Genomic DNA, 27,592 nt, shown 5'->3' with positions numbered 1-27,592 from the left:
CACATTTTTTTAAAAAATAAATTTTTTCAACACTATTTAGGTCTAGGTGGTAAAAAATAATTTTGAAAAATAGTTTTTGAAAATTGTTTATTTTTATATAACAAAAATCTATTCAAAAAAAACAAGTGAAAACAATATAAAATAATTAAAAAATGTTTTTTAAAAACAACTTATTTTTTACTTTTAAGAATAGAAAATAAAAAATGGTTTTTAGTTGCCAATATATTTTTTTTGTGTTTTTTGTTCTGTAGAACATAAAACTATTATAAAAAACGGTTTTCAAATAGGCTTGTTTGAAACTATTTTTAAAAATAAAATGGAATAGAAAATAATTTTTAAAAACAAAAAGAAAACGTAACCAAATTGACCTCTATTTTCTCCTTTGCCCTTTTTGGGTGAAGCAGATGATGGGGAATGAGGCAGTGTCAACCTGCAACCAAACATTCCATCAAGCTGAAAACATGATGAATTTTCCCCACAAAAGGCCACCTACCATCTTCACCATTTCCAATTCTCTTTTGACCTTTTCAGAATTTTCATTCCATGCAGAGGAGAATGGAGAGAAAGAAAATGACCCATGAGCCCACTGTCGTTTTACTCTCTGGATTTATTATCCTCCACTCTTTGCTTTTGTTTTTTTATTTGAATCTATTCCCCATTCACATGGGGATAAGAGAATGCTCATGCAGCTTTGGAATGTGAAACTATCTCATAAAGCCCTCTGACCTCACCCAACCTTTTGGCTCTTGCTTCTACCACCTTGTGGCCGTAGCTCAGTCCTTTTTGGGGGGTTCCTACCCTGAGCTCTCAGCCTCAGTCCGGTAATTCCCACCATTCTTCATTGAAAGCTCCTTCACATGACTTGACTTTTGGAGTCTAAAGTTACATCAATGCTATTGTTTGACAACCAATTTTCCTTAGGTGGGTTCAATGGATTCGGAAAGTAAAGATGAACTTCTAATTGAGTGAGCCTCGGATACCATATTAGATTATTAATTTTTCGATAAAAATTTAAGTTTATAAGACTTGGACTCGTAATATATGTTAAAAGTAACTCTTAATGATTAGTACCGAATGATATATATCATATGAATAAATAAATCTTATGAATAATTAAGCATGAAAGTTGAAATCCGGAAAAGGAGGTTTTTATATCATATTATATATAAATATATGTCAAACTCGTTTGAGCTAAACCCTCAAAAACCATATTAAAAAAAAAAAACTTAATTTCGGATCAAGTGGTAATAATTTATTTTCTCTTGTTTATTACTATATTTACGGGATTAAGAATAGTTCATATATATTCAATATCAAAAACTTTTTCTCTTATTGGACACAAGATATCATACAAATACTAAAAATTACAATGATTCTCAAACTTTTCAAAACTTTGGAAAGCAAAATGGTGAAGTTCTTACTTTTTTTTCCTAATTGAATTACCCTTGAGACCATGCATGGATGCAGTTATACAAACATTTATAGATCTGTTTGTTTTGTTGGAAAAAAAAAAGGTGAAAATTTTCTTACCATGTTGTATATGTAGAAAGTGAAATGCATTGAAGACAGATTCAAAAACCCAGATGAGATAATGAGAGGAGAATGGAGGCAATGAAAGCAACAGGTAGAGAAAAAATCTTGGCCATGTAGCTAAAATCTGTCATACAGAAGGGATGATTACCTTGGTGAAGAAGAATTCCCAAAAATGTGTAAAAGTCAGCCACACACCAGCGTACATGAAGACAAAGGGACGTGCCACCTTCACCCTCACGGGCTCAACCCCTCCAAAAGAATGGTGACAGGGCTTTAGACTACTCAGGCTCGGACTCATCTAAGCTCATCAGGGATCAGTCCTTACAGTGCGTACTCCCCTAAGTCTTGAGAGTGTTGCGATTGGCTTCTAGCAAAGGTCTTTTTACGGTACAAAAATGTGTCCTAAGACTCTATGAGTAGGTTCAATCGTAGCGCCACATGCCAACTCTATTATGTCGGTCAATGCTTTTCACTATATACGGTTATCTTCTTCTCATCATTCACACTTAATTTTATTTATTTATTTATTTATTTTCTTTTATCTTATTATTTATACATTCATCTAAATAACTTAAATTTTTATAAAGTACTTTCAACCAATATTTTAAAAATCAAATCAGATTAGTCGATGCAATCAATTTGACCATCGACCGATGATCTTTCCACTTCAATTTAGTATGGTGAAATGAACTGTTCAAAGATTCGACCGCTATCAAACCTCTTGAATTAATGGTCGAACCATCGAATCGGACAAATTGTTCGATTTCATATGAATCGATCAACTCATATTTGATCAAATACTTATTAAACTTCCATTCAACTAACCCTAAATTCTTCATTCCAAACCCACCATACCACTTGCATGTTACTAAGACGTGGAAGGTATACACACATGTGATCTTAAATTTTCAACCAGGTAAATATTTATATTCTTTTAAATTTTTATCAAATAAAACATTTAAACAAATATAAATATTTATATTTACATTTCTTTTTATAATAATTATTAATGATAAATTGAAACTAAATATAAATTAATTAAATATAATAATTTTTATAACAACAAATACATAGATATGTAATTAAATTAAATATTATAATTTTTTTCCATCTTAAATATATCTTCATATTTAAATATTTTGGCATATTCTATTTAATAAAATTTAATATAATAATACATTTATGCTTATTTTTATCATTTAATTTGACAAATCAAATATAAAAATAAAATATTATTATATTTTTCTCTAATAAAATGTTTTGATAAAATAAATTGAATAATTAAAGTTACCACATTAAAATTAAAGTGAAAGAAAAATAATAATCTATTCCCAGGAAGGGCCATCCTCTATCCCTAGGGTGATAATTCTCCTTTATACTTTAGATTTAAAATTCAAAAAGGCAACATACCTTTAGATTGTGATGATGTCTAAAACCATGTTTGGAAGAGTTATTTAAATATTAAAACCAACAAGCAAAATATAATATGCTTAATAAAATTCTTAAATATAAACTCTAGACTTAGGGATTTTTAAAGTGTAGTTTTTAAATATAATATTAATCACATAAGAATAAATATTTTTATTTTTCCTTTTTCCATTATTAAAACTAAAAAGAAAAAATACGTCTGTCTCAAATATATTATATGTAACAACTCACTTCAATTCGTATCGATATTTTCCATTTTAATCAAAATAGCTCAAATATATTATATGTGATGATCTGCTTAGATATTGTTCGTTTTGAGCTCAAGGGGTCCTACGACATTAAGACACTTGTACGGGATTAAAAGAAAATGTGATATATATAGCATCAAAATATTTTCTCAAATCACAAAAATTTTGAAAATGTGACATTTCAAGGGGTAGAATTTTTCATTTTTTGGGAAAAGAAAAAAGGAAAAAAATGAAGAGAGAATTGAATGGAAGACAGTGACACCTTCCTTGGATGAAATGAAGGCAAGTGGTGTGGGCATTGGAGGGAATTGATGAGTGCAGGGATCTCAGTTGGTACAAAAGAACAAAAGAGAAGTTCCCACCAACATTGCAGTAAAATCTTAGGTTAATTAAAGGAAGTGTGCATAGGTTGAGTGAAGAGGTGGGGCTTTGCATTTATGAACCCTAAATAAATGAGATAGCTAATGAGGCCAGAAACCACAGAATGGGGGACCCTTTTCCCCCATTGGAATTTATAATACCCAAAAAAAAAAAAAAAAAAAAGGGAAAAAGGAAAAAGTTCAGTCACTCTCTTCTTCCACTCTCTGCAGTCTGCCACCACCGCCACCACCACCACCACCATCTCACCATCCTCTTTACTACACCACCCACCATCCACCTACTTGCCTTTATTACTTACTTTTTGGGTTTTGGCCCTCTTTTCTTTCTCTTTATCCACCCAACTCTTGCCCTTTCCTTTCCCTTTTATTTACCTCAACTACCATCCTCCAGTCTCCCCCCACCCCCATCAAGTCAACTTCCCAATCATCCACGTTTTAAATCTCAAGTTATCCAGCCCTAACCAACCCCTTCCTAATCCTACCCTCTCATTTGAATGCTCTCTTCTTTTCACCATATGAAAATTCAAATCCCTTTGCTAAAATATTGTTATATCAATCATATTCTTCGTATATTCCTTACATTTGATCAAAATTTTATTTTATTTTATTTTATATATATCAAAATAAGATTAAATGAAGGTATTTGGTATAGAGTCGTTTTTTTTTTCGTACTAAGATTGGATGAGAGTATTTAATATAGTATTGAAAAGTATTGTTCCATATTCAACTTGTATTAAAGATGATAATTAATTTTTTAAATTTTATTAAAAAAATTATATATGAATTTGTTGTTATAAGTACATGTCATATAATAGAGTATGTCAAAAGAATAAAATATTTTAATTAAATTCTAATAAAAGACTACACAAATTTAAAGTGATGTGTCTCCTAATTCATACAATTGTTCATAATTATATATGAAATAAGTTTGATTTGATATTTTATAAATTAAGAATTTATAGTGACTTTGGATGATGTCAAGAGAAAGAAGAAGAAGAGAAAAAAAATTGGAGCATGTTTGGTAACTATTTTCGAAAATAATTATGATTTTTAAAAACAATTTTTTTAATTTTTTTATTTTTGTAAAATAAAAATCTGTTTGAAGATTTAAAATGTTTTTAACTTGTTTTTTATATTTTTATAAATAATTTTTATATTTAGTACTTTATTTTTAATTATTTTACATGTTTATATAATTATTTTTTTAAATGGTCATACAAAAATAAGTGAAAATAATAAATAAAAAAAAGTAAAAAAATATTATCTAAAAACACTACATTTAATTATCAAATATGTTTTTTATATTTTTATTTTAGAAAATTTTTATTTTTAAAAACAGTTCTCCTTTGGTAGTGGCATAGTGGTAAATAGGTGAAATATGAGGGGCACTTACAAAGTTGGTTCTCCTTTCGCAATCCGCAGCCAAAGCGCTACCTGCAGCCAAACATCCCCACTTCTGACAGCCACGTCAAAAGCTTCACTGACAGATACCACGTGTTCGCCACGTCGGACTATTCTCCACCGTAGATATCATGACAAGTGTCACAATCTTACAAGCCTCCTTCTTTTTGCCGTTAATAAAGACTTCATACATTACTCCACCCTCGGACTCTCTCCGGAAAGCTCCTTATTTTGTCCGACACCGCCGTCACCGGCCGGGACCCTCCCTCTCCGACAACTCTCTGTCTCTGGACACTTCTTCCTTATCCCCTTCCCAAGCCCTATCTCTGTCCACCGGCGCCGGAGATTCGTTCATTTTCCGGACCTGGGGATTTCTCAGGCGTACCGTTGGAAGTCTCCGACGGCGCCGCAAATGCCATCATTTGCATTTGTATCTTCTCAGATCGTGACCTCTCGGAGACTCGTCTCCGCTCTTTCTTTAACTTTCCGGAATTTGAAGTTTTAAATCGGCGGTTTTGTCCGATTTTGAACCGATTTCTTTGGTTTTTGTGGGTGAAAATCTCTTCTTTTTGAGCTGAGTTGTGGTTTCTAGGGTTGTGTTTTTGTTCGTACTGTTCCTTTAAAGTCCCGTTGAAAGATCAGGCACTCTTCTAGCTTTTCGTACAGGCGTACAGTGAGGAGTTCGTCTTGTTCTGCTTGAAGCTGACACGCTGAAAAGCTCAACGTTGAGAAACCGTAGTTTAAGCTTCGCTGAGTGCGGTACTCTCTTATCGAGCTTCAGCTGTAATTTAAGTTCCTTGAGCTTTGTGTGATTATCACCTACAATGCAAAGCTTGTAGCTTTTGATTTTCTCTGAAATGGCGTATCTACTCGGTGTATTGTTAGCTTTGCTCGTTGTGGCTCCGAGTTGTGTGAAATCTCTGAACCCATCTCTGAATGATGATGTTCTGGGCTTGATTGTGTTCAAGGCCGATATTCAAGATCCAAATTCGAAGTTGGCATCTTGGAATGAAGATGATGATAGTCCCTGCAACTGGGTTGGGGTCAAATGCAACCCCAGATCCAACCGGGTCACCGACCTCGTTCTCGACGGTTTTTCCCTTTCGGGGAAGATAGGCAGAGGCCTACTCCAGTTACAGTTTCTCCGGAAATTGTCGCTGGCGAAGAATAATATCACTGGAAGCATAGGCCCCAATCTTGCCCGCCTTCAGAACCTGAGATTTATTGATTTAAGTGAGAACAGTCTGTCTGGAACCATCCCAGATGATTTTTTCAAACAATGTGGGTCTTTGCATGCTATCTCTTTGGCCAAGAACAAGTTTTCCGGGAAGATCCCGGAGAGTGTAGGTTCATGTTCAACGCTTGCTGCAATTGACTTCTCCTCTAATCAGTTTTCGGGTCCATTACCTTCTGGCATTTGGTCTTTGAACGGGCTTAGATCACTTGATTTGTCGGATAACTTGTTGGAGGGCGATATACCAAAGGGGATTGACAGTTTGTACAATTTGAGAGCTATTAACTTGAGCAAGAATCGGTTTTCTGGGCCGCTTCCAGATGGCATTGGAGGTTGTTTGCTTTTACGGTTAATTGATTTCAGTGAGAATTCTCTTTCTGGGAGCCTTCCAGGGACAATGCAGAAACTTACCTTGTGTAATTATATGAATTTACACGGGAATTCGTTTGAGGGCGAGGTTCCGGAGTGGATTGGAGAAATGAAAAGCCTGGAGACTTTGGATCTCTCAGCCAATAAATTTTCTGGCAGGGTTCCAACATCAATAGGGAATCTCAAGTCGTTGAAGGTACTGAATTTTTCGGTGAATGTTTTCAGTGGGAGCTTGCCAGAGTCTATGATCAATTGCGAACAGCTTTTGGTCTTAGATGTTAGTCAGAATTCGCTATTGGGTGATCTTCCTGCATGGATTTTCAAATTGGGATTGCAGAAAGTTCTGCTTTCAAAAAATAGCTTGAGTGGAAATATGGACAGCCCTTTCTCCTCATCAGTGGAGAAATCCCGTCAAGGGCTTCAAGTCTTGGATTTATCCTACAACGAATTATCCGGTGACTTTACATCATCCATTGGGGTTTTTAGAAGCTTGCAGTTCTTGAATATTTCCAGGAACTCCCTCGTGGGTGCTATTCCAGCAAGTATTGGAGATCTAAAGGCCTTAGATGTTCTTGATTTGAGTGAGAACCAGCTAAATGGAAGCATTCCTCTGGAAATTGGAGGAGCCTTTTCTTTGAAGGATCTGAGATTGAAGAACAACTTCCTAGCTGGAAAAATTCCTGTTTCTCTTGAGAACTGTTCTTCATTAACGACATTGTAAGTTCTCTTTTTCCTGTGTCTTATATTTGATTTATGATTTTTTGCTTCTCCCTTTATTTTTTGGTGGGTAATCTGTAGTTGAGCATATGGATTCACGTTTCCTTGTAGTTTTCCGATAGTTAAGTGCTTGAATTATGTGTTTAACTGATTAAAGAGGAAATTTTGCCAACACCTCTCTTACTAGTTTCTCAAATTTTCCAGACAAAACTGTTGCATTGGTCATGTAAGTTCCAAAATCCTTTTAGAATCAAAACTGATGTTTTCACTCAAGGGTTCTGTTGGTTCTCCCTTGTGTATCCGAACATCTTCTTCCCTCTTTTTGTTATTTCATAAGCTTTCTTTTCTCTGAATATTTCTGTTGTCAAGGAACCTGTAGTAAAATTTTCATTATTCTAATGGATTTTCTGTTTCCTTTTTTGGATGAATTATATAGGATCCTATCACATAACAATCTGAGTGGCCCAATACCAATGGGGATTTCAAAGCTTAGCAACCTAGAAAATGTGGATTTATCTCTTAACAAGCTCACAGGAAGCCTGCCCAAGCAGTTGGCCAATCTTCCACACCTCATCTCCTTCAACATTTCCCACAATCAGCTCCAAGGTGAACTACCTGCTGGTGGCTTTTTCAACACCATTTCCCCTTCCTCTGTCTCTGGCAATCCATCTCTTTGTGGCTCTGCTGCGAATAAGTCTTGCCCTGCTGTACTTCCCAAGCCCATTGTCCTTAACCCCAATTCTTCCTCTGACACCACTGCGGGTGCATTCCCTCGAAGTCTTGCTCACAAGAAAATCATCCTCAGCATTTCTGCACTCATTGCCATTGGTGCTGCTGCTGTCATTGTAATTGGTGTGATTGCCATCACCGTTCTTAATCTCCGCGTCCGATCTTCTGCATCTCGTTCTGCAGCAGCTCTTGCGCTATCTGGTGGTGATGACTACAGCCATTCCCCTACTACAGATGCCAACTCTGGCAAACTTGTCATGTTTTCGGGTGACCCTGACTTCAGCATGGGAGCACATGCTCTGCTCAACAAGGATTGTGAGCTCGGGCGAGGGGGGTTTGGAGCAGTCTACCGGACTGTTCTTCGAGATGGTCATCCAGTTGCCATCAAGAAGCTTACTGTCTCAAGTCTGGTCAAGTCCCAAGAAGATTTTGAAAGGGAAGTTAAGAAACTGGGAAAGATCCGGCACCAGAATCTTGTGGCACTTGAAGGGTATTACTGGACTCCATCATTACAGCTCCTAATATATGAATTCATCTCTGGTGGAAGTTTGTACAAGCATCTCCATGAAGGAGCAGGTGGCAACTTCACATGGAATGAGAGATTCAATATAATTCTTGGGACAGCTAAAAGCTTGGCTCACTTGCACCAAATGAGCATAATCCATTACAATCTAAAATCAAGTAACGTCCTCATCGACCCCTCAGGCGAACCTAAGGTGGCAGATTTTGGCCTAGCCAGGCTGTTGCCAATGCTAGATCGATACGTTCTAAGCAGCAAGATTCAGAGTGCACTAGGCTACATGGCACCTGAGTTTGCATGCAGGACAGTGAAGATAACTGAGAAGTGCGACGTTTATGGGTTCGGGGTTTTGGTTCTGGAAGTGGTTACTGGGAAGAGGCCAGTCGAATACATGGAGGATGATGTGGTGGTGCTCTGTGATATGGTCAGAGGAGCATTGGAAGAAGGTAAGGTGGAGGAATGTGTTGATGGGAGACTCCAAGGAAAATTCCCAGCTGAGGAGGCAATTCCTGTGATGAAGTTAGGCTTAATTTGCACTTCACAGGTGCCATCAAATCGGCCAGACATGGCAGAGGTGGTAAATATATTGGAACTGATCAGATGCCCTTCAGAAGGTCAAGAGGAGTTGATTTGAGTTTTAACTAATACATCTAGAGTTCGAAAGAAGGGGATTACAGGGTTATCCGGCGAAGAGGAATCCGGTTTAATTATATAAATCAGAAAGAGAAGTGAAATTCGATTGTTCCAAGTCTTTTCTTTTCTGTTTCCTTTGTTGTTTTGCCTTTTCCCTTGCTTGTCTCAAGTTTATGTTGTAGTTTCATCTCTATGTTGTAATTAGGTTTCACCGGATTCCCTTTCACCGGGTTCCAATTTGGGACCCTTTTGGATATTGTTACCGAGTTACTAATCTTATGTCTTCGTCCGTTGCCTACTCCTCTTTTGTTCTCTCTTCAATATTATGTGATGAAACTAGCATGAACTTCTGATAAAAGATCTTAGCAAATTGAACAAATTTTGAACATGGATCCTTCCTCAAACTGGCTAGGCTTCTTTCTTTCATATCTTCTAGTTGGTTTTTTGCAGTCCAACCCAAGCCTCTCAGCTCCAATTGGTGTTGAATCTATCTGCTCATTGACTCTATATATCTTCTTCCAGCAGAAAAGACAATGTAATCCAAGAATAAAAATCCCTGTTTTACTTGTATTTTTCCCAAGTGATGGAAGGGCAGAGTTGGGTTCAACACTCCTGATTAAGAATGGTTGTCCTATTTACCAAAAACAGTTGTCTCTAATGATACAAAAGTTGAAGGCATGTTAGAATACATTTTTTTCGAAGTCAAAAGTGACTTAAGAGGCTGAGGACTCAAAGATTCTCAGCACCCACTTTGAAGCAAAAAAAGGGGAAGAAAATCTGAAGTGCTGAATAGAATAATGGAAAGGGGAGACAGAATATAAAGGCAAAGGGGAAAGGTAGGGTAAAGAATGAAAGAGCTAATGGCCTTGAATAGAGCAATGGTGAGGAGATGGGCAAAATAGAATAATGAAGTATACCATGATGCTGTCTGGAACAGCATTACTTCCTTTATTTTGCCACTTGTGTCTTTAGCCTCTTAAACTTTCCCATTATCATCTTTCTTTAAATGCATTCTTTGTTGCTTTCCTTCTAAACCTTGTCCTCAATGCTCCTCTTTCCAATGAGTTGCAGAGGTCTTTGACCTCATTTTACACCTCCCACTCTCACATGGGTGGCCCTTCTTCTTCTTCTTCTTCTTGATGAACCTAGGCATTATTTCCTTGTCCGAAGGCATATTTGTAACTCTAGACCTAAAGGGTAGCTATAGGCCACTGCCTCCTTTTCATCAAGAATTTTTGCTTGCTTCTATGAGCATGTGCATAGATTACAATGAGCTGTCCCTAATGCAGTCAACCACCAGTTAAAATACAGGGTGTTGGGCCCAAGGAACCTAATCTAATCTATTAACATTGCCATCATCAACTATCACATGGGGTCCTTGATAAACTTGATTTTCTTCTCTCTGAGATGGAATATCATCAAATCCTCTTTATCATTGTTGGCCACAGAAAAGAAGGAAAAATGGGAAAATAAAAGAAAAAACCCAAGTCCAAAACATATTCTGCATGTAGTTTTCAGGTTCAAAGATGAATGGGGGGAAAAGAGTGAAGCAAAAAAGTTGTAAAGTTACATCATGCATTCTCTAGGGAAACATAAAGAAAAAAGAAATGATCAAAAGCACTAGTGAGATGGAAATGTGTGAGCACTTAACAGCTTTACTTTTATATATGTTTTGCCTTGGTTCATTGCTTTATTCAGAGACAAAAATGATACTTCACTGCTTTTCTTAAGCATGCTTCAGTTTGTACTCTTGAGGGGAAATAAAATGAAATGATGTTGGATTGGGGTTGGGGGGAGACACCGCACCTCTTCCAACAAATACCCACTTGATTTTGATATGTGTTCAAGTCATGTGGAGTGTGGGCATTTGCAGGGTTATAATATCTGTCTTGTAAAACAAACATTAGGGTTGTGGAGAACATTGAGTTGTTAATCAGAAGTCAGCACCTTAGGGTTCACCAAATCTTTTGTTTTGTCTGGTTATTTGTTATTCATCTCATCTGTCAGGCTCAGGTTCCCTCATTGGTGATGTTGGAGGAGCTATGTTTGGAAGTTTGGAGATTCCTTCAAGAGTGACCCTCATAAATGGATGTTGAAAAAGATTTTGAGTAAATTATAAGATTTAAATGTGGAAAATCAATATAATATGTTAAGATTTTTATTCAGTCAAAAGAAAAAGTTTTTAGGGTGTGTTTGGAACTGTTTTTGAGAATTTTTTTTTTTTTTAAAGAAAAAAACTGGAAAATACATTTAACAATTATAAATTATTTTCTATTTTTTTATCTTAAAAATAGAAAATAAGGTGTTCTTAAATAATATTTTTGTAATTATTTTCTATTTTTTTTCACTTGATTTTAAAGGCTATTTTAAAATATAATTATACAAATATATAAAATAATTAAAAATAAAATATTTGATATAAAAATGACTTTTAGAATATATTCAAAAATATTAAAAATAGATTAAAAACATTTCAAATTCCAAACATATTTTTGTTTTGTAAAACATTATAAAACAATTTTCAAAAATCATTTTTAAAAACAATTGTCAAACAATAACTTAATTTTTGAAGTTACGTTCAAAATTCAATAATGACATTATAAAACATTTTAATACTCAAGCTTTTCGACAATCCAAAAGCTACCATAATTGTAAGAGAAGGGACGGCAAAATGAGAAAAAAGCATACAAATGAAGAAGAGAGAGAATATAAAGTTTGAACACAATAATGGTTGTTTCCACTCTTTTCAAACTTTTCTTGCTTTCTAACATAAAATGAAAATTTTCAAAATACAAAAAATTATTCTTAACTTTTATTAGGTTTTATCTTCTTTTTCCAATGTTTCCTCTTCCACATCAAAGCACAAGTTTTCACATGAATTACATCTTCATTTCCACACTTTCACCTACCAAAGGGCCTGAATAGACCACTCCAAAGTGCTCAAGTTGCTTTCATAAGCCACTCTTCTTTTGTTAAATTCAAAGAAAATCAATTGCAAGCCACCTCCCTCTCAATCTTATCAAACTAGTCAAGGAATATAATAGACCGTATGAATAGAAACACTCCCAAATGCTCTCTCAAATATGTTAGAATGGGAAGACAACTTCACCTCCTTCAAGAACAAGGACCCAGCCATAATCGAACCAGAAAGAGAGCCTTTTTTTTTTTTTTTCCCCAGGATAGTGCAGTTTCAAGAAGTAAAAGAGATTCTACAGTAAGAAAGAGCACCACATCCAAGTCTCATACCTGGTCATATATTGCTATCCAAATGAGATTGGATGAGCACACCAGTATGATGCTGAAATCTGCCATTCAGGACCAAAGAACCTAAAGAAAAGTCACTGAACTTGGCAAATCCAGGATAAAACCACCTCTGCCTGCTTAGTTTCTTGTTATTCGGTCCATATGGAAACTGCATTACCAAACGTTGCATGGTGAAAAGGAAAATCTCCAAGTTAATACGGTTTTTATCTCTCAAACAATATTGTAGACAACGGTATGATATTCAAAGCTAAGAAATGGGAAAGCAGAAATGTTATCTTTACATTTCAGAAAGAGAATCAAACTTGTTTCACAAACACAAAAATTGTTTACATCAATAAAAATTTTGCAGCACTGCATCCTTTTTTTCTTCCCTTGGTAAGGAGTGCATTCACTTTTCCCCAATTTTCTATATCTATATTTCTTCTTGTGTCTATTTTTTGGGTTTTTGTTTTCTTTTCTCGTGGCAATTCAAGAGTTTCTATCCTATTTTTCACCCTAATCATCCCAATTATCTTCCCATCCATCCTTGCCAGAAGATTTGGAAGTATGGCCATTAGCAGACCCGTTTGCTACATTATTTCCACCTGGTGATTTCACTGCATTTTCCTCATCCCAGTCATCATCCCAACCTCGATCCCAACCTTCTGCTGTTTCCACATGGATGGTTGAAAGGGAATCAGGCTGCCCCATTTCAAGCTCCTGATAAGGGACTCCATCAACCTGTCGTTCCTTCTTCCCCAACTTGCAGCAGGCCCATGTCCCTCCGATGAGCAGAGCTGTTAAAGATAGAAGGTAGACACCATGGATGGGGGTTACTTGGTTGGCATAGGCAGGGAACTGTTTAAAAAAGTTGGTGTCTTTTTGTGGTGGTGATCCCATGTGAATTAAGCAATCCCCATTTAATGCTATCAATGGACTTCCAGCGTATTCTGAGACATTAATCTGAAGAAAAACAAGGCAATGTAACTGATTAGAAGCAGAGGTCTAAACTGAAAACCAAGCCTGTCAAACATGGTAGGTTCAATATTAATCTCAGTATAGTCTTACATTCGTACTAGGTATTTACACTTCTCTTTAAGAATCAATCAAGATTTAAGAATCCCAACATTTTTCCCGTACAAAGGGTGTCCCACTTTGAGGAAGAACATAAAGCATAACAAGAGTAAATGAGAGGAAACACACCTTTTTCATTTGGTGTTTGGGGATTTGAATCTTGGGTATTTGAATGTCCTTTAAAGTACTGTCAACTGGTGAGATTGTAACATCCACTTCCAGAGTGCCCTCTCCATCATTATTGACAAGAAGGAATAATTCCATGGGGGCTACAAGAAAAAGGTCATTTAGCTTTTCTGAAAAAGAAACTACCAGAGTGAAAAACAGTAATGATGAACATAGACTCTATAGTAAGCCACACCAGGATAAAGGCAAAAAAATTAAATGTTGTTGCATTTGTGTTTTACAATCAACCCAGAGAAGAAAACTCGAAGCAGTTTGGCTGCCTTTTAAAATGGGAATTACAAGATCTTGGTTAACTTGAGGAATAAGAGAGTCAAAGCCAAATTGAGCTAAACCAGCAAGAACAAATACAGAAACTCAAAGATGAGCCATTTGGATGGTCAAGTTCAAGTGGATGAAGACAACAAGAGTACTTGAGCTATTGAAAAATCCACTTTGACTTCACCAGATAATCCTGAGCCATGATGGCCAGTCATCCACTAGCTCATGCAAAAAGTTGGAGAGGGATGCAGATAAACCAAAATATACACAGGGTGCTTGTCCAGATGGTCCTAGAGAAGCACTGGATCATCACTGGTTCACAGATTGGGATTTAACTTGCAAACAACAGGACACTTTGGAAAACCTATTTCCTCACACTAACCTCCATATCAAGTTAATCTACATGTGAATGTAGGTAAGAGAAGCCAATTTAGCACTCTCTTTGCAAGGCTGAAGCCAAGGATGAATATGAAATCAATGAGAAGCAAACTCCTGTTTTTTTCACAAGCCAAAATCAATCCCCACAGGAAACATCAAATGCCAAATCTCATCAACTACTTGTGGTCCAGCATTTTAATAACCATGCTAACTGATGACTGAATCAAAAGGAAAATAAAGAATCTAAACAAGAGATTATCCTCCACATGTCAGTGCATTGAGATAGTTCAAATCAAGCAAGATTCCCACTTCCCCTATCAAATACGGAAGTGTTTTGACAGGTTTGAATATCAGCTGACTTATCTCAATGGAGTGGTCTCAAAAAGTTAAATCTACATGGAGTCCAACAGTCTAGAACTTCGGCAATGTTTACTTTTCCTTTGGATGCCACAATTTTGTATGGATGCTCAGTGGGCACGTTAGAGGGAGGTCTAGTTTTGATGAATGGAGGCTTTAATGCAGATCATAAAGAATACTTATCATCCTAGGGTAGTAGTTCAAACCATAGAATACATTATTGTGTCCTGTCTCCACTGTAATATTTGATATTTTTCCTTATTCTTAAAGGTTGCTGTATCATGTAGAATAGCATGAAAGCATAGAACACCATGATAAGTGTTTTTGGGATATTTTCACCCAATGGTGTTCTTATATCAAAAGAATTGCTCCGGGATTTAGTTACAAGAGAAAGTTTCTATATATGTAATAATCAAAATTTTGGTGATCATGATCTATCATTATGCCTGCACCTTGCTTCACCATCAACAACAGAAATTCCTATGGCATGAGTGAATGTGAATCTAGAGATCAAACAAGAGAAGTAATGAGGTGCAAGCTTATTGGGACAAGAATTTTTAAGTTGAAAAAAACAAAAGAAAGAGCTCTAAATCAATTAAAATCCATGAAGAACAAATTCCAGAAGGTGAGGTATTCATAGACACTGGAGCTACAGATTTGACTCATTCCTTAGTTAAAATCAACATTATGCCCAAGATCTCTCCTTTTGGATCACCTCCACCCACTAAATTAAGATAATCCATTTCCTCAAGGTAAAAAAGAAAAAGAAAAGAAAAAGTCAAGAAAGGCATCCAAATTTGAGAAAACTAATGATTCATAATAAGAAGTTGACTGGCACAGGTAGGACAGTGAGTGACCATGATGCTGCAATAGCACATGGAAAAAAGTAGAAGGCAAAATAATGGATGTGTCCCCATCACAAAATTGAGCATGGATAGCAATAGGACTTGCAATTATTCTCTCCTTGGCCATCCCACATTTGGTTTGGCCATGAAAAGTTGTAAACTTAGAGTCCCATATTCTAAAAGTTAATGTCATATCCTCGATGAAAGCAATTTTCTTATAGCAAAGGAAACTTTTTTCAGGAGATCAAACCACAGAAATGGGAGGATGAGGCGCCCATGATAGAAAACAGAAAGAAAGAAAGAAAGAAAGCAAGATAAAAAGTAGGTAGCAATATAAAGAGATTCCTCAACAAAGAACTCGACCCAGGTTAAAACTGATAAAAGAATTCATTTGTCACTACCTCAATTCAGCCACTTTGACCTTTTCGAATACAGATATTTATTTATTAAGGATAAGATGCTGAAATATCATAAAAATTTAATTGAACAAACACGGAAGGATGAGAGATCCATTTTGTTTTGGGAGGTACATTCTGTCCACTAGGGGTCAGCCCCTTTAGGTACCTTAATACACATCTTTGAACAAAGAAGGAACATGGAAGCCTAAAAAGAAATAGCTCCTAACAACAAGAAAGAAAAGTCATTTTTCATACTCCTAGACAACACTGGAGCTTGATGAACTCAATGGAGGAGGAAGCTTCTTCATTGCTCACTGCTCAGTCTGCCAGCTTCAAGGATAGCTGACCTAGAGCAAAGAAACTTCCCAAACTACAAGAAAAATAGTCAATCCACCATAGACACTAATCATATCTCTAGGGACCTAAGTGCCATACAACATTCAGCCCATAACACTCATTCACACTGCCTCTTTCGAGCCTTCAGTAAAGATAAAACTGAGCCGCAATATCATATCCAATATGTTAGAAGATTAGCCCAAGAAATCAGCAGTTAATTTTCCTGCCATGTACATCTGATTGCTCCTACCATATTTTTTCCCTTTTTATAAAAGTTGACCCATGATTTCTGTATAAGAATCTGTATCAATTTTATATAGGATCCTTGCAATCAGATTGCTTGATTTAAGAAATCCTTTTTGATAAGTAGCTTAATTTAAGGGATCTTCTCAATCCTTCTTTTGTATATATGTTGTAAAACAGAATGTAATGAAACATGGAAATTATTTCTCATCACAATGCACAAGATTTTGAGAAAGCTCTGGCAGACCCACTCCAATGGTCTTCCAAAAGGTATCGAAAACCCATCTGACTTTGGTTAGCAAGTGAGATTCATTTATCGTTAAGCTTTAGTTACCCAGCAAATGAGAGAGTACAGAAAACCCAGACAACAACATATCTCCAGTGAAGAAGGTACATCAATCAGCAATTCAACCAAATCATGCCAATAGAAATACTAGTGAACTCGTTAGCAGCTGCCACCAAAAAAGATATGAGATGACAAACACTATCCTATAGGCATCAATAATCTTCCCCGTATCCTAAAATATTTTGACATTTCTCCCAAGCTAGCCCATACTCAATACTCTTCCCTCCAACATCCCAAACACCTGACATGAGATAACCAAAATATCCACATCAGCCATAGGGGGAATTCTCATGCATCCAACCAAAGAGAATCAACCTCTGCCACAACTTAACTGCAACGGGGCATGGAGGGAAGAGATGGTTGACAGGCTCCCCATTTGCCATCACAATGCTTAGGGCAGACAATAGAGCCTCCTAACTTGCAGCAAGTCATTAGTATTAACCTTTTCATTGGCGACCTATCAAGCAAAGCCTCCAATTCTTGAGGGGTTTGAGACTTCCAAACAAGCTTGGCCTGAGGGGAAGTAATTGAAAAATTACAATTAAAGAGGGCATGGGAAAACGATATGGATAAGGAATGACCATTGGAGCAAACATCCAACATCTCTCATCTACCAAAAAGGAAGAAAATTAAACATGCTACAAGAAATGCAAAAGGGTAAAATTCAGCAATTTTGCAATTCCTAGGATTCTCCAGAATTCATGGAGAATTTTGAGGGAGAGAAAAAACATTAGCAATAGGTAAGTCTTTCAAACTAGAAAGGAGAAAGCCAGTATGTACACAGTTACCTTCGTCAACCTAGAAAGATGACATCAATCATTTTAATAATATACAAAGTAAGCTACTCATGTGGCCCTTTCGAAAATCTTGTTTTATCCTACTATTTGCCACCATTCATCTAAAATACTTGTAACGCTAGGATGAATTCAAAACATGTATTTTTTTCCTTCATGGAAAACAAAAAATCAGAATGTGTCTTTCCAAGATCCAAAAACAACAAAGGGGAAAAAGATGATAACAAATTTCCACCATAAATACATTTTAAAATCTCTAAATAACCCTGAATATCCTAAAGATGAAAGGAATATGACAGATGAGACCAACTATTTGGTATTGGCTACATGTGTCCTTGTCATTCAACACCATGTAGGATAGTTCATCGGGGAGGAAGAGGGGGAATGGGTCCTTGTCATTCAACACCAACTAAAAGCTATGGTACTTGTTTCATTGGGGAGGAAGAGGGAGAATGGAGCTCTAGAGGACCAAGGGTAGGGTATGGGGTGGGATGTGGAAGGCTATCAAAAGTGGGTAGGAAGGCTTTAAAAGTAGAAAGGTCTTCAAGGTGGAAAATGGTCAGAGGACTAAGTTTTGGATGGATAGGTGGTGTAGGAATCAACCCTTAAGGGAGTCTTTCCCCATGCTATTCTCTAGCATCCACCAAAGGTGCAAGAGTCGCTAAGATGTAGGAGTAGATTGGGAAGGGTGGGTCTTTGAACCCTAGGTTCACAAGACAGATCCATGATTGGGAATTAGAAGACATGAAGGCCATTTTCAGGAAATTGCAAGTGCAGTCCATTTATAGGATTTAAAGGATAAGATGATTTGATAGAACACAAAATGTCATAATTTCTCTGCTAAGACTCTTTAATTATCCTTTCCATTGACAATTCCCTGCAAGCACGGTTTGAAATCCTTGGGTCCCTATAAGGGTGGGTTTTTTCGTGTGGGAAGTTACATGAGGGAGAGATTTGATGTTCAACTAGCTAAAAGGAGGGGATGGAGAATGTCGAATAGATGTTATTTGTACAAAGAAGACAAAGAAACGATTGATTATATCCTCCTTCCCTGTTCAAAAGCAGTCATGCTGTGACATCTTCTTTGTGCTTTTGTATTTTTTTTTTGGATAAAAAAGGTGTTGCATTCCATTGTTGGGAAGAAGAGGAAGAAAACTTGAAGAGCAACTCCCTAGTGTTTATTTTAGACCATTTGAAAAGAAAGGAATAAGAGAGCTTTTGAAAACATTGAAAAAAAAGGACCAAAATCAAGCAAATTCTCAATATATTTTTTGGGAGTGAGTTATATAGTACATAGGTGATAGCTCTTTGTCCATGTTGGACTTCATTGATTGGTTGAGTTCTAAGTGAGACGATAGAGTTATTTTTTGTGTTATCCCCTAGCGTTGTTTGGCCTTTTGGCGCCTTTGTACGCAACATATGCATCTTTATGTGCCCTTTTGTTAGGCACTATTAATATATTCTATCTTTGTACAAAACATTACTTGTTTCATTCGCCTCCATTGAGTACCTTCACCTTCAATAAAGTGAGTCCTACTCACCAACTCATTTGTTAGTCTTCATTGCCTACATCTAAACTACTTTAAATTATTTATCCAACTCATCCTCAATTGGAAACTATATTTAGCCTTTCATGGATGCATCTAGTTCTTCATCTATCTTTCTTGTTTTACTTCATCCATCTTGCTCTCTTCATTTTAGCTGCAACCACTTCTCCAACTCGGTTACTTCACGACCCAACATTTTGACACTTAAAGCAGGGTCTTTTTTTCTTTGATAGGCAATGAGAAGATTAGTGAAAAGCACCTAACAGAAAAAGGAGAAGCAGCCATGTGTACAAGGATTATACAAAACACACCACAAGACAACACAATAGAGAGAAGAGATACAACAACCCAGAATGCTGGCTAACCCATATCCACACAATCAATGAAATTTAGCAAAGAGGAATGAGACCCACTCTACCAGCTTCCCTGAAACAAAAGAAAGTTCTGAGAAAGTGGTCTTTGAATGTTACTTTTGATGCTTATCACCTTCAAAAGTCTTCTTGTTCCTAACTTTCTATAAAGGAGACATCCTCTACAACTTCCTGTTTTTCATTTCAACAAGACTGCCAGGCCACCCAAGCAAGAGCTCCTTAACCCATTTAGGAAGAGTCCATTGTCCACCTCACACCAAAGCAAGGTCTTATAACCAAGTTGCAAAATTTTCTAGGTATCTAAAGATCACACATATTAAAAGAACTTTTTCCATTAGAGTAAGCAAAAAGGAGGCATCCTCTGCAACTTCCTGTGTTTCATTCTAACAAAACTGCCACACCACCCATACAAGAGCTCCTTGACCCCTTTAGGGAGAGCCCACCTCACAACAAAATCAAGGAAGGTCTTATAACTAAGGTATGAATTTTCTAGGTATGTAAAGATTGCATATGTTAGAAGAGCATTACCACTTTCACCATCTTTATTTAACTCCTATTGTCCTCTTCGATATCATCTCCATAATAAATTACCAATGTGACTTCCTAAAATTCATCATAATTTTTTTTTTTTTTTGGTCCTTTCTGATAGGCAAATTTTTGTCACCATTAGGAGTTGAATCTGGAGCCTCTCCCCCACAAACCCTCCCAAACCCTTTACCCCTTGAAGGCTTCAAGGGCTAAAATTCATCATAATTTATATCAATCATTCTCACTTTTTCACCTAACTGCACTAAAATTAAATTCCATACACTTTATTTCATTCCTAGTTCTCCCAAAAAAACCTTTAGATTTACATTTTGTTGTTTCTGATCAAAATAAAATAATAGTAATAATAAAACACCTTTAGATTCAAAAGCTTATTCATGGTTATAAATTATAACCAATCCCTAATCAGCCTCATACAATAAAACCATGTCATCAGGGAAAAAACTATACATGAAGGGATCTAATCCCCAATATGCCCAGTTAGATCATCAATAAACAAGGCAACTGAAAATAGTTCAATGTAATTATCACAGTCAATATTGACTTGTCTCGCAGGCTCTCAGCAAGTTATTCCACTCCAACATACATGTCTTTAATTAGAAGTAAAAGTAATTACTACTGCAATGCGATTAAATTTTATGTTTGGGATCTGCATTTTAAAATGTTTTGATTAAATATGAGGATATTTCTGACTTTTAAAATTTTTTACTTAAATAAAAATCTACTTCCCATGTTGCATTTGAGGAAAATACCAGTATCCTTTCTTCTCCTAAACATAGATAAATCATGTCGGGTAGTGTGAGACCTATGATTGAGAATTCTCTCCAAGCACTCTTAAAAGTTGTGTTAGAGTTTTAAATCCTGCCTTTAGCATTGGAGAAGTTCTCCCAAACAGCGTTTAACTCTCCAGTTCACCATTCCAACCCTTCTACTACATGAGCACCCTTATGAACCGCTAATCCAAACAAAGGCTTTTGACACTTTCCTTGTCTTCATAGTCTTTTTAAATCAGTCAACAATCCTATCTCATCTCCAAAACACTACCATGGCAGATGTACTAGTGTTTGCAATAATGAACTTAGATTGGTCAAAATTATAAAAAATAATGATAATAATAATAATAATAATAATAAAAAGGCTTCTGTGAACCATGTAATAAAATGCAAAACTTTTGGCTTGGGAAAGGGGCCGCTATTTAACAACCAGACAACATAGGACATTGAGAAAACTAGTGTTACCACAATTTCCAACAAGAGGAACTTCCATATTCCTAGAATGAAAGACAAAAATAAAGGAGAGTGGAGTTGATGAACTTCCTTTCTCATGGGTGTACCACTATGGCACTATCTTAGTGTCATTATAGCAACTCTTATCTTTCCGATCTTCTAATTTTTAAGGGAAGTGTTATTGAAGAAAAAACAAAGATGAAGCAAAAAGTAAAGGGAGATTAAAAGAGGGGAAGGAAGGGGACACGGAATATCAAAAAGGCTACAATACTACTGATAACAACCAAAACCTACCCTACCATCACCAAGCAACAAAAATTGGAATTTTCACTCATTAAATTACACCATGGTATGGCAAAGATCTTTGGTTGAATGAGTAAACAACAACACACTCAGGGGCAGAATCCAGTGTGTTAGCTGTGAGGTAGCACCATTGGCGAAGGAGAACTAAGGAAAATGCAGCAGATGTAAGCGAGTGACCAGTCATGATTGACAAGTTTAAACATTTGGTTAAGTAGATTTTTCTTTCTAGGAAATGAAGGGGTTAAAAGTCCACAAGAAGTTAGAGGCAAGAAATCATAACAAGGAGGTATAGATATGCATTAATGAGATGGTGCAAAAAGCAACAGAACTTGGCAAACCTTCACGGTGGTTGTAACGCATGCCAAGGTGAAAACTGATATACTTTTCTCAAAGGTTGTTTTAGGAAACACATTACCATGAGTTTCTTACACGCTAAGCCATATAATTATGTTCCTTCCTGAGACTTACCATTCAGCAAGGTTACAAGAAAAAAGAAAAGGTTCACAAGCTTTGGGCGAGGGCAGGGAACCTCATTTCATTCAACTATCCTCATCTCAAAACATTACCACATGGGTGTTAGCCATATCATTGCTCCACATTAACTAATGTCTAACATGGTTTTTCCTCTTTCCTTCACACACACACACACACACAACACCCCCCCCCCCCCCCCTATACACTATTGTCTACTCTATTATGCTTCAGATTTGGAAAACATTCACTAACAAAAAGCCAGCAAAACCAACTGGATTCTCGTCAGGCAAAAGCCCCTTCCGTTTCGAAAATATGTGGCTGAAATTAGATGGTTTCAAAGACCTAGTAAGAAACTGGTGGAATGGCTATTCAGTCGAAGGCTATAGCAGCCATTGCATCGCTGAGAAGCTCAAAGCTCTTAAGAAGGACCTTAAAAACTGGAACAAAGAGGTGGTAGGCAACGTTTCTTTTAATAGAGCAGAGGCCTTCTCCCGCCTGCAGCGATGAGAGGCCAAGGAGAATGAGAACCCTCTGACTCCTGGAGACGTGGAGGCCAAAAACCTGGCTCTTGAGGACTATAAGAAATGGGCTCTGCTGGAAGAAACTTCTTGGAGACAAAAGTCAAGAGAAATCTGGTTAAAAGAAGGCGATAAAAATACCAAATATTTCCACAAAATGGCCAATGCTAAGGCAAGAAGGAACTTCCTATCTAAGATTAAAGTGAATGGTGCGAATCTCTCTTCCTTGGAAGATATAAAAGAAGGTGTTTGTAGGGCCTACCAGTCCTTACTCTCAGATTCTGGGGATTGGAGGCCTAGTATTAATGGCCTTAACTTCAAGGAGCTGGGAGAAGGCTTGGCCAGCAGCCTAGAAGTTATGTTTTCAGAGGAAGAAATTTTTGCAGCACTAAGCAGCTTCTGTGGTGACAAAGCCCCAGGCCCGGATGGTTTCACAATGGCTTTCTGGTTGTTTTGTTGGGACGTTATTAAACCAGAGATTTTGGGTCTCTTTAGAGAGTTCTACCTCCATGGGACTTTCCAAAGAAGCTTAAACTCCACGTTCCTCTTGCTCATTCCTAAGAAGGAGGGGACCGAAGACCTAAGAGATTTCAGACCAATCAGCCTAGTAGGGAGTGTGTACAAATTGCTTGCCAAAGTCCTTGCCAATAAACTGAAATCAGTGATGGGGGAAGTGATTTCTGATGCTCAGCATGCTTTCGTTCATGGGAGACAGATTTTGGATGCTGTTCTTATCGCTAATGAAGCCCTTGATTCTAGATTGAAAGGCAACAACCCGGGCCTCCTTCTCAAGATGGACATTGAGAAGGCTTTTGACCATGTCAAGTGGGACTTTCTCATGGATGTGATGTCTAAGATGGGATTTGGGCATAGATGGATTAAGTGGATGAATTGGTGCTGCTCTACGGCTACCTTCTCAATCCTCATTAATGGAAGCCCCTCGGGCTTCTTTCGTAGCTCTAGGGGATTGAGACAGGGCGACCCTCTATCCCCCTATCTATTTCTTTTTGCCATGGAAGCCCTTGGCCAATTGCTATCTTGTGCAAGAAATGGGGGCTTTATTTCTGGTTTCAGAGTGGGAGGAAGAGGAAGAGGGGGGCTGCTCGTGTCCCATCTCTTGTTTGCCGATGACACCTTAATCTTCTGTGACGCCGAAGCAGATCAGTTGCAATATCTTAGCTGGACCTTCATGTGGTTTGAGGCGATTTCAGGATTAAAAGTCAATCTGAGCAAAACGGAGGCCATCCCAGTGGGGGAAGGCATTCCTATGGAGACTCTTGCGTCGGTCTTGGGATGTAAGATAGGGAGTTTACCTACCTCCTACTTGGGTCTTCCCCTTGGAGCCCCTTACAAATCTACTAGGGTGTGGGATGCAGTGGAAGAAAGATTCAGGAAAAGGTTGTCTCTCTGGAAAAGGCAATACCTCTCCAAAGGTGGCCGTCTTACCTTGCTAAAAAGCACTCTCTCTAGCCTCCCAACCTATTTCCTTTCTCTCTTTGTGATCCCCAAGAAGGTGTGCGCAAGACTTGAAAAGATCCAAAGGGATTTCTTATGGGGCGGTGGTGCCTTAGAGAATAAACCCTACTTGGTGAGTTGGAAGGCTATTTGTGCTACTAAAAAGGAAGGAGGCCTGGGCATTCGCAGTCTATCTACTTTTAACAAGGCCCTTCTTGGGAAGTGGTTGTGGAGATTAGCTAATGAAAATGAGTCCCTTTGGAAGCAAATTATCTCTAGTAAGTATGACCTTCAAGAGGGGGGATGGTGCTCCAAAGGAGTAAGAGACCGTTATGGGGTGGGGGTTTGGAAGGCTATCAGAAATGGTTGGGAGAACTTTCGTTCTCATTCCCGCTTCATCATAGGGGATGGCACTAGAGTGAAATTTTGGAAGGACTTGTGGTGTGGAAATCAAGCTCTGGAAGAAGCTTTCCCCATCTTGTTTAATCTTTCCGTCAACAAAGAAGGTTGGGTCGCTGAGGCTTGGGAGGAAGACGAAGTTGGGGGGAGCTGGGGACTTCGTTTTAATAGGCACCTTAATGATTGGGAGGTGGGAGAAGTAGAAAGCTTATTATGTAAGCTTCATCCTTTGACCATTAGAAGAGGTGTGGAGGACTTGTTCCGGTGGAAAGAGAACAAGAATGGGACCTTTTCTGTCAAGTCTTTTTATAGTTCACTTTCAAGGGACACCAAGCCCCCCTTCCCGGCTAGAACTATTTGGACGCCTTGGGTTCCAATTAGGGCTAGCTTCTTTGGGTGGGAGGCGGCTTGGAACAGGCTACTCACCATTGACCGCCTGAAGAGATTTGGTTGGAGCATTCCCAACAGATGTTTTTTGTGTAAACAAGAGGAGGAAACCACAGATCACCTTCTTCTGTTTTGCGAGAAAGCTAGAATGTTATGGCTTCTGATCTTCTCCCTTTTTGGGGTGCAATGGGTGATGCACTCCTCTGTGAAAAGAAACCTCCTGGGTTGGCATGGTTCTTTTGTGGGCAAGAAAAGAGAGAAAGCTTGGAGAGCTGCCCCCCTCTGCCTGATGTGGACCATTTGGAAAGAAAGGAATAGAAGGGCCTTCAATGATATTGAGAGGAACGATCAAGATATTAAATCCATTTTTTTGTACACTTTTGTGAATTGGGTTAGGGTATACATAGAGGAACACACTTTGTCTTTGATAGATTTCGTTGACTGGCTAGCCACCAAGTAAGGGTCAGACTTGTTTGTTCATTTGTTTTTTGCTTCTTTGTATTTGGTATACTCTGTGTATACCCTTTCTCTAGCCTTTTGGCTCTTAATGAATTTTCTTTACCTATCAAAAAAAAAAAAAAATGAGATTTGGAATTTGGAATTTGGATTTTGCCATAGTCTTATTCAGAACTACCCTAGCGGTAACAACAATCACCATAGACTCATCAAAACCAACACAAATTGCCTAAAGAGATTATCAAACTGCATAATTGAATGCCTAGCTAAGATCACAAATACTAAAAACAATGATAAAGGAGGTAAATTCATTTACCATTTGCAGGATGGAAAACGCAGGCAGTAATATTCTGATTATGGCAGTTCATTTCCGACCCTTTACACGTCTCTTGGTTGTTACTACCACCCTGGTCCGTCTTTGGCGGATTGCTCGGTGCCGGGGCACCGGCAGTACTGGAGCTCCCTTTAGCAGGTCCACCCGTACCATTGATACTTGGAATTGGACTAGGAGAAGGCGAAGCCTTCAAAAACAAACAACAAGCTATAATTCAGAACTCCAACCCAAACAATTTATTCAAAAGGGACAACAAATGAGATCCAAAGAACACCTGAACTGTCTCCTCATTCTTCGCGGCCCTCGCCAGCTTCTGAAGATTGGAAAGCAGAGACGCGTCAGATCCATCAGCAACAAACGCCACCAAAACGACCACCATCAAAACTCCCCTCCAAATCATTATCGCTTATCTCCAAACCCCCCACGATCTAGAACAAGAAACCCTTAAATCTTCGACAAAATCTCATAACAAACCCGCCAAACTGGGTCGACCCAGATCAGATTTCCCATAATTGAAACCCGCTGTAGAGCACAAACGGATTGAAAACCAACAAACTGGCAAAAACAAATTGGTATGAAGAATGAAGAAAAGGGGTTGCAGAGAAACAGAGATCTAAAGGATTTATGATGATTGGGCGAGATTATCAAGTCAATGAAGAGGTCATTTCTTCGTGGGCTGCTTCTTCGTGACGTCCGAAATGGTGTGAAGATGGGCCAAAATGGGGTTTAAGCATTGGTTCTTCCACTGCCTGCCAACTACAAGAAAATGTGACATGCGATTGACCATTGAATTGCCATAGAAAGAAATTGAGACACTATTGTCTTATATTAAAATGAAAATTCCTTTCCTTGGAAATGGCCATTGGCCGTTCCCTCACTTCCCAAATTCCTTCAAAAACTAGGGTTTTAAGTTTTAACTGTCTCTCCCATCCCATGGGTAGAGTATTATCCTCATTTTTATTTATTTATTTTGAAAAAAAATATATATTCGTGGGAAATTAAGAAGAATGCTTCTTAATACACATTCAATAAGATAATAATATGTTAATAAAAAAAAAAAGATGGAAAATGTGTGTTAGTTGAGTGAGATGTTTAAGCACTACAAAATAAACGCGTTCTTTCTAAAGTTTAAAAAAATCGAATAAACTGATACAATCGGTTCGGTTATGTTTGATTCCCGAAGAGTACTAAAAAAAATATATATATATATTTGGTTATGATATAAAAAATATGAAAGACAATTAAATGTAATTAAAAAACTTATATATAAAATAATTAAATAAATTTAAAATAAGATATAATATAAATTTATTAATGTTAAATTTATTTTTCTTTTCTTTTTATTTTTTCTCTTTCTTTTTCTTTTCTCACATTTACCCTTCAAATTATAAACAACTATATAAATGCCCTTATATTTACGAGTAATTATAAAAAACTTCTAAAATTATGAATAATTATACAAATACTCATACAAATAATAACTAATTACAAACAAACATCAAACTTTTAATGATATAAAGATTGCATCAAACCAAATCAATTTTATTTAAGATGAGTTTTTAAAATGATTTAAAATCAATTTGGATTTGAAATTTAAAATACATCGAAAATTTTAAGCCTAATAACATGTGACATTAATGAATAAAAAAAAATCACATCAACCATTGAATAATACAAATTATAGGAAGGACAAATTGATTTAATTTGATTTAATTTTTATCGATATGAAATAAAATGATTGAAAGTAAAATTAATTGAATCCATTTCCAAAATTTCCGAAATCATATCAAAATTTGTGGTTATTTGAAATCAAATGGATTTATGCATGATGGTTATATGAAAGTAGTTATTTTTTAAAATAATTTTATTATTAATCTTATTGTATTTTACATATTTGAAAGCTAAATTTTTAAACAAAAATAGATG

At 37.0% G+C, this 27,592-nt stretch overlaps 2 protein-coding genes across 2 annotated transcripts; one reads left to right on the top strand and one right to left on the bottom strand.

The window, feature by feature from the left end:
* The first annotated feature begins 5,183 nt into the window (after positions 1–5,183).
* On the top strand, positions 5,184–9,490 carry LOC100257029 (probable LRR receptor-like serine/threonine-protein kinase IRK). Its single transcript, XM_002275239.4, has 2 exons — positions 5,184–7,310; positions 7,747–9,490. The coding sequence occupies exons 1-2, from the start codon at positions 5,848–5,850 to the stop codon at positions 9,191–9,193; spliced, it is 2,910 nt and encodes a 969-aa protein (XP_002275275.1). The 5' UTR covers positions 5,184–5,847; the 3' UTR covers positions 9,194–9,490.
* Positions 9,491–12,711: 3,221 nt separating this feature from the next.
* Positions 12,712–26,863, bottom strand: LOC100251828 (uncharacterized). The gene is made up of 4 exons (XM_002280587.4): positions 25,941–26,863; positions 25,649–25,853; positions 13,639–13,778; positions 12,712–13,398 (listed from the first exon to the last, which is right to left on the bottom strand). Exons 1-4 carry the CDS (start codon positions 26,064–26,066, stop codon positions 12,952–12,954), a joined length of 918 nt encoding a protein of 305 aa, XP_002280623.1. The 5' UTR covers positions 26,067–26,863; the 3' UTR covers positions 12,712–12,951.
* Positions 26,864–27,592: the final 729 nt, after the last annotated feature.

The sequence above is a fragment of the Vitis vinifera genome, chromosome 13 (genome assembly GCF_030704535.1).
Source record: "Vitis vinifera cultivar Pinot Noir 40024 chromosome 13, ASM3070453v1".
Lineage (NCBI taxonomy): Eukaryota > Viridiplantae > Streptophyta > Magnoliopsida > Vitales > Vitaceae > Vitis > Vitis vinifera.
The sequence above is the reverse complement of the archived record's forward strand: the minus strand, read 5'-3'. Positions and strand labels throughout refer to the sequence as shown.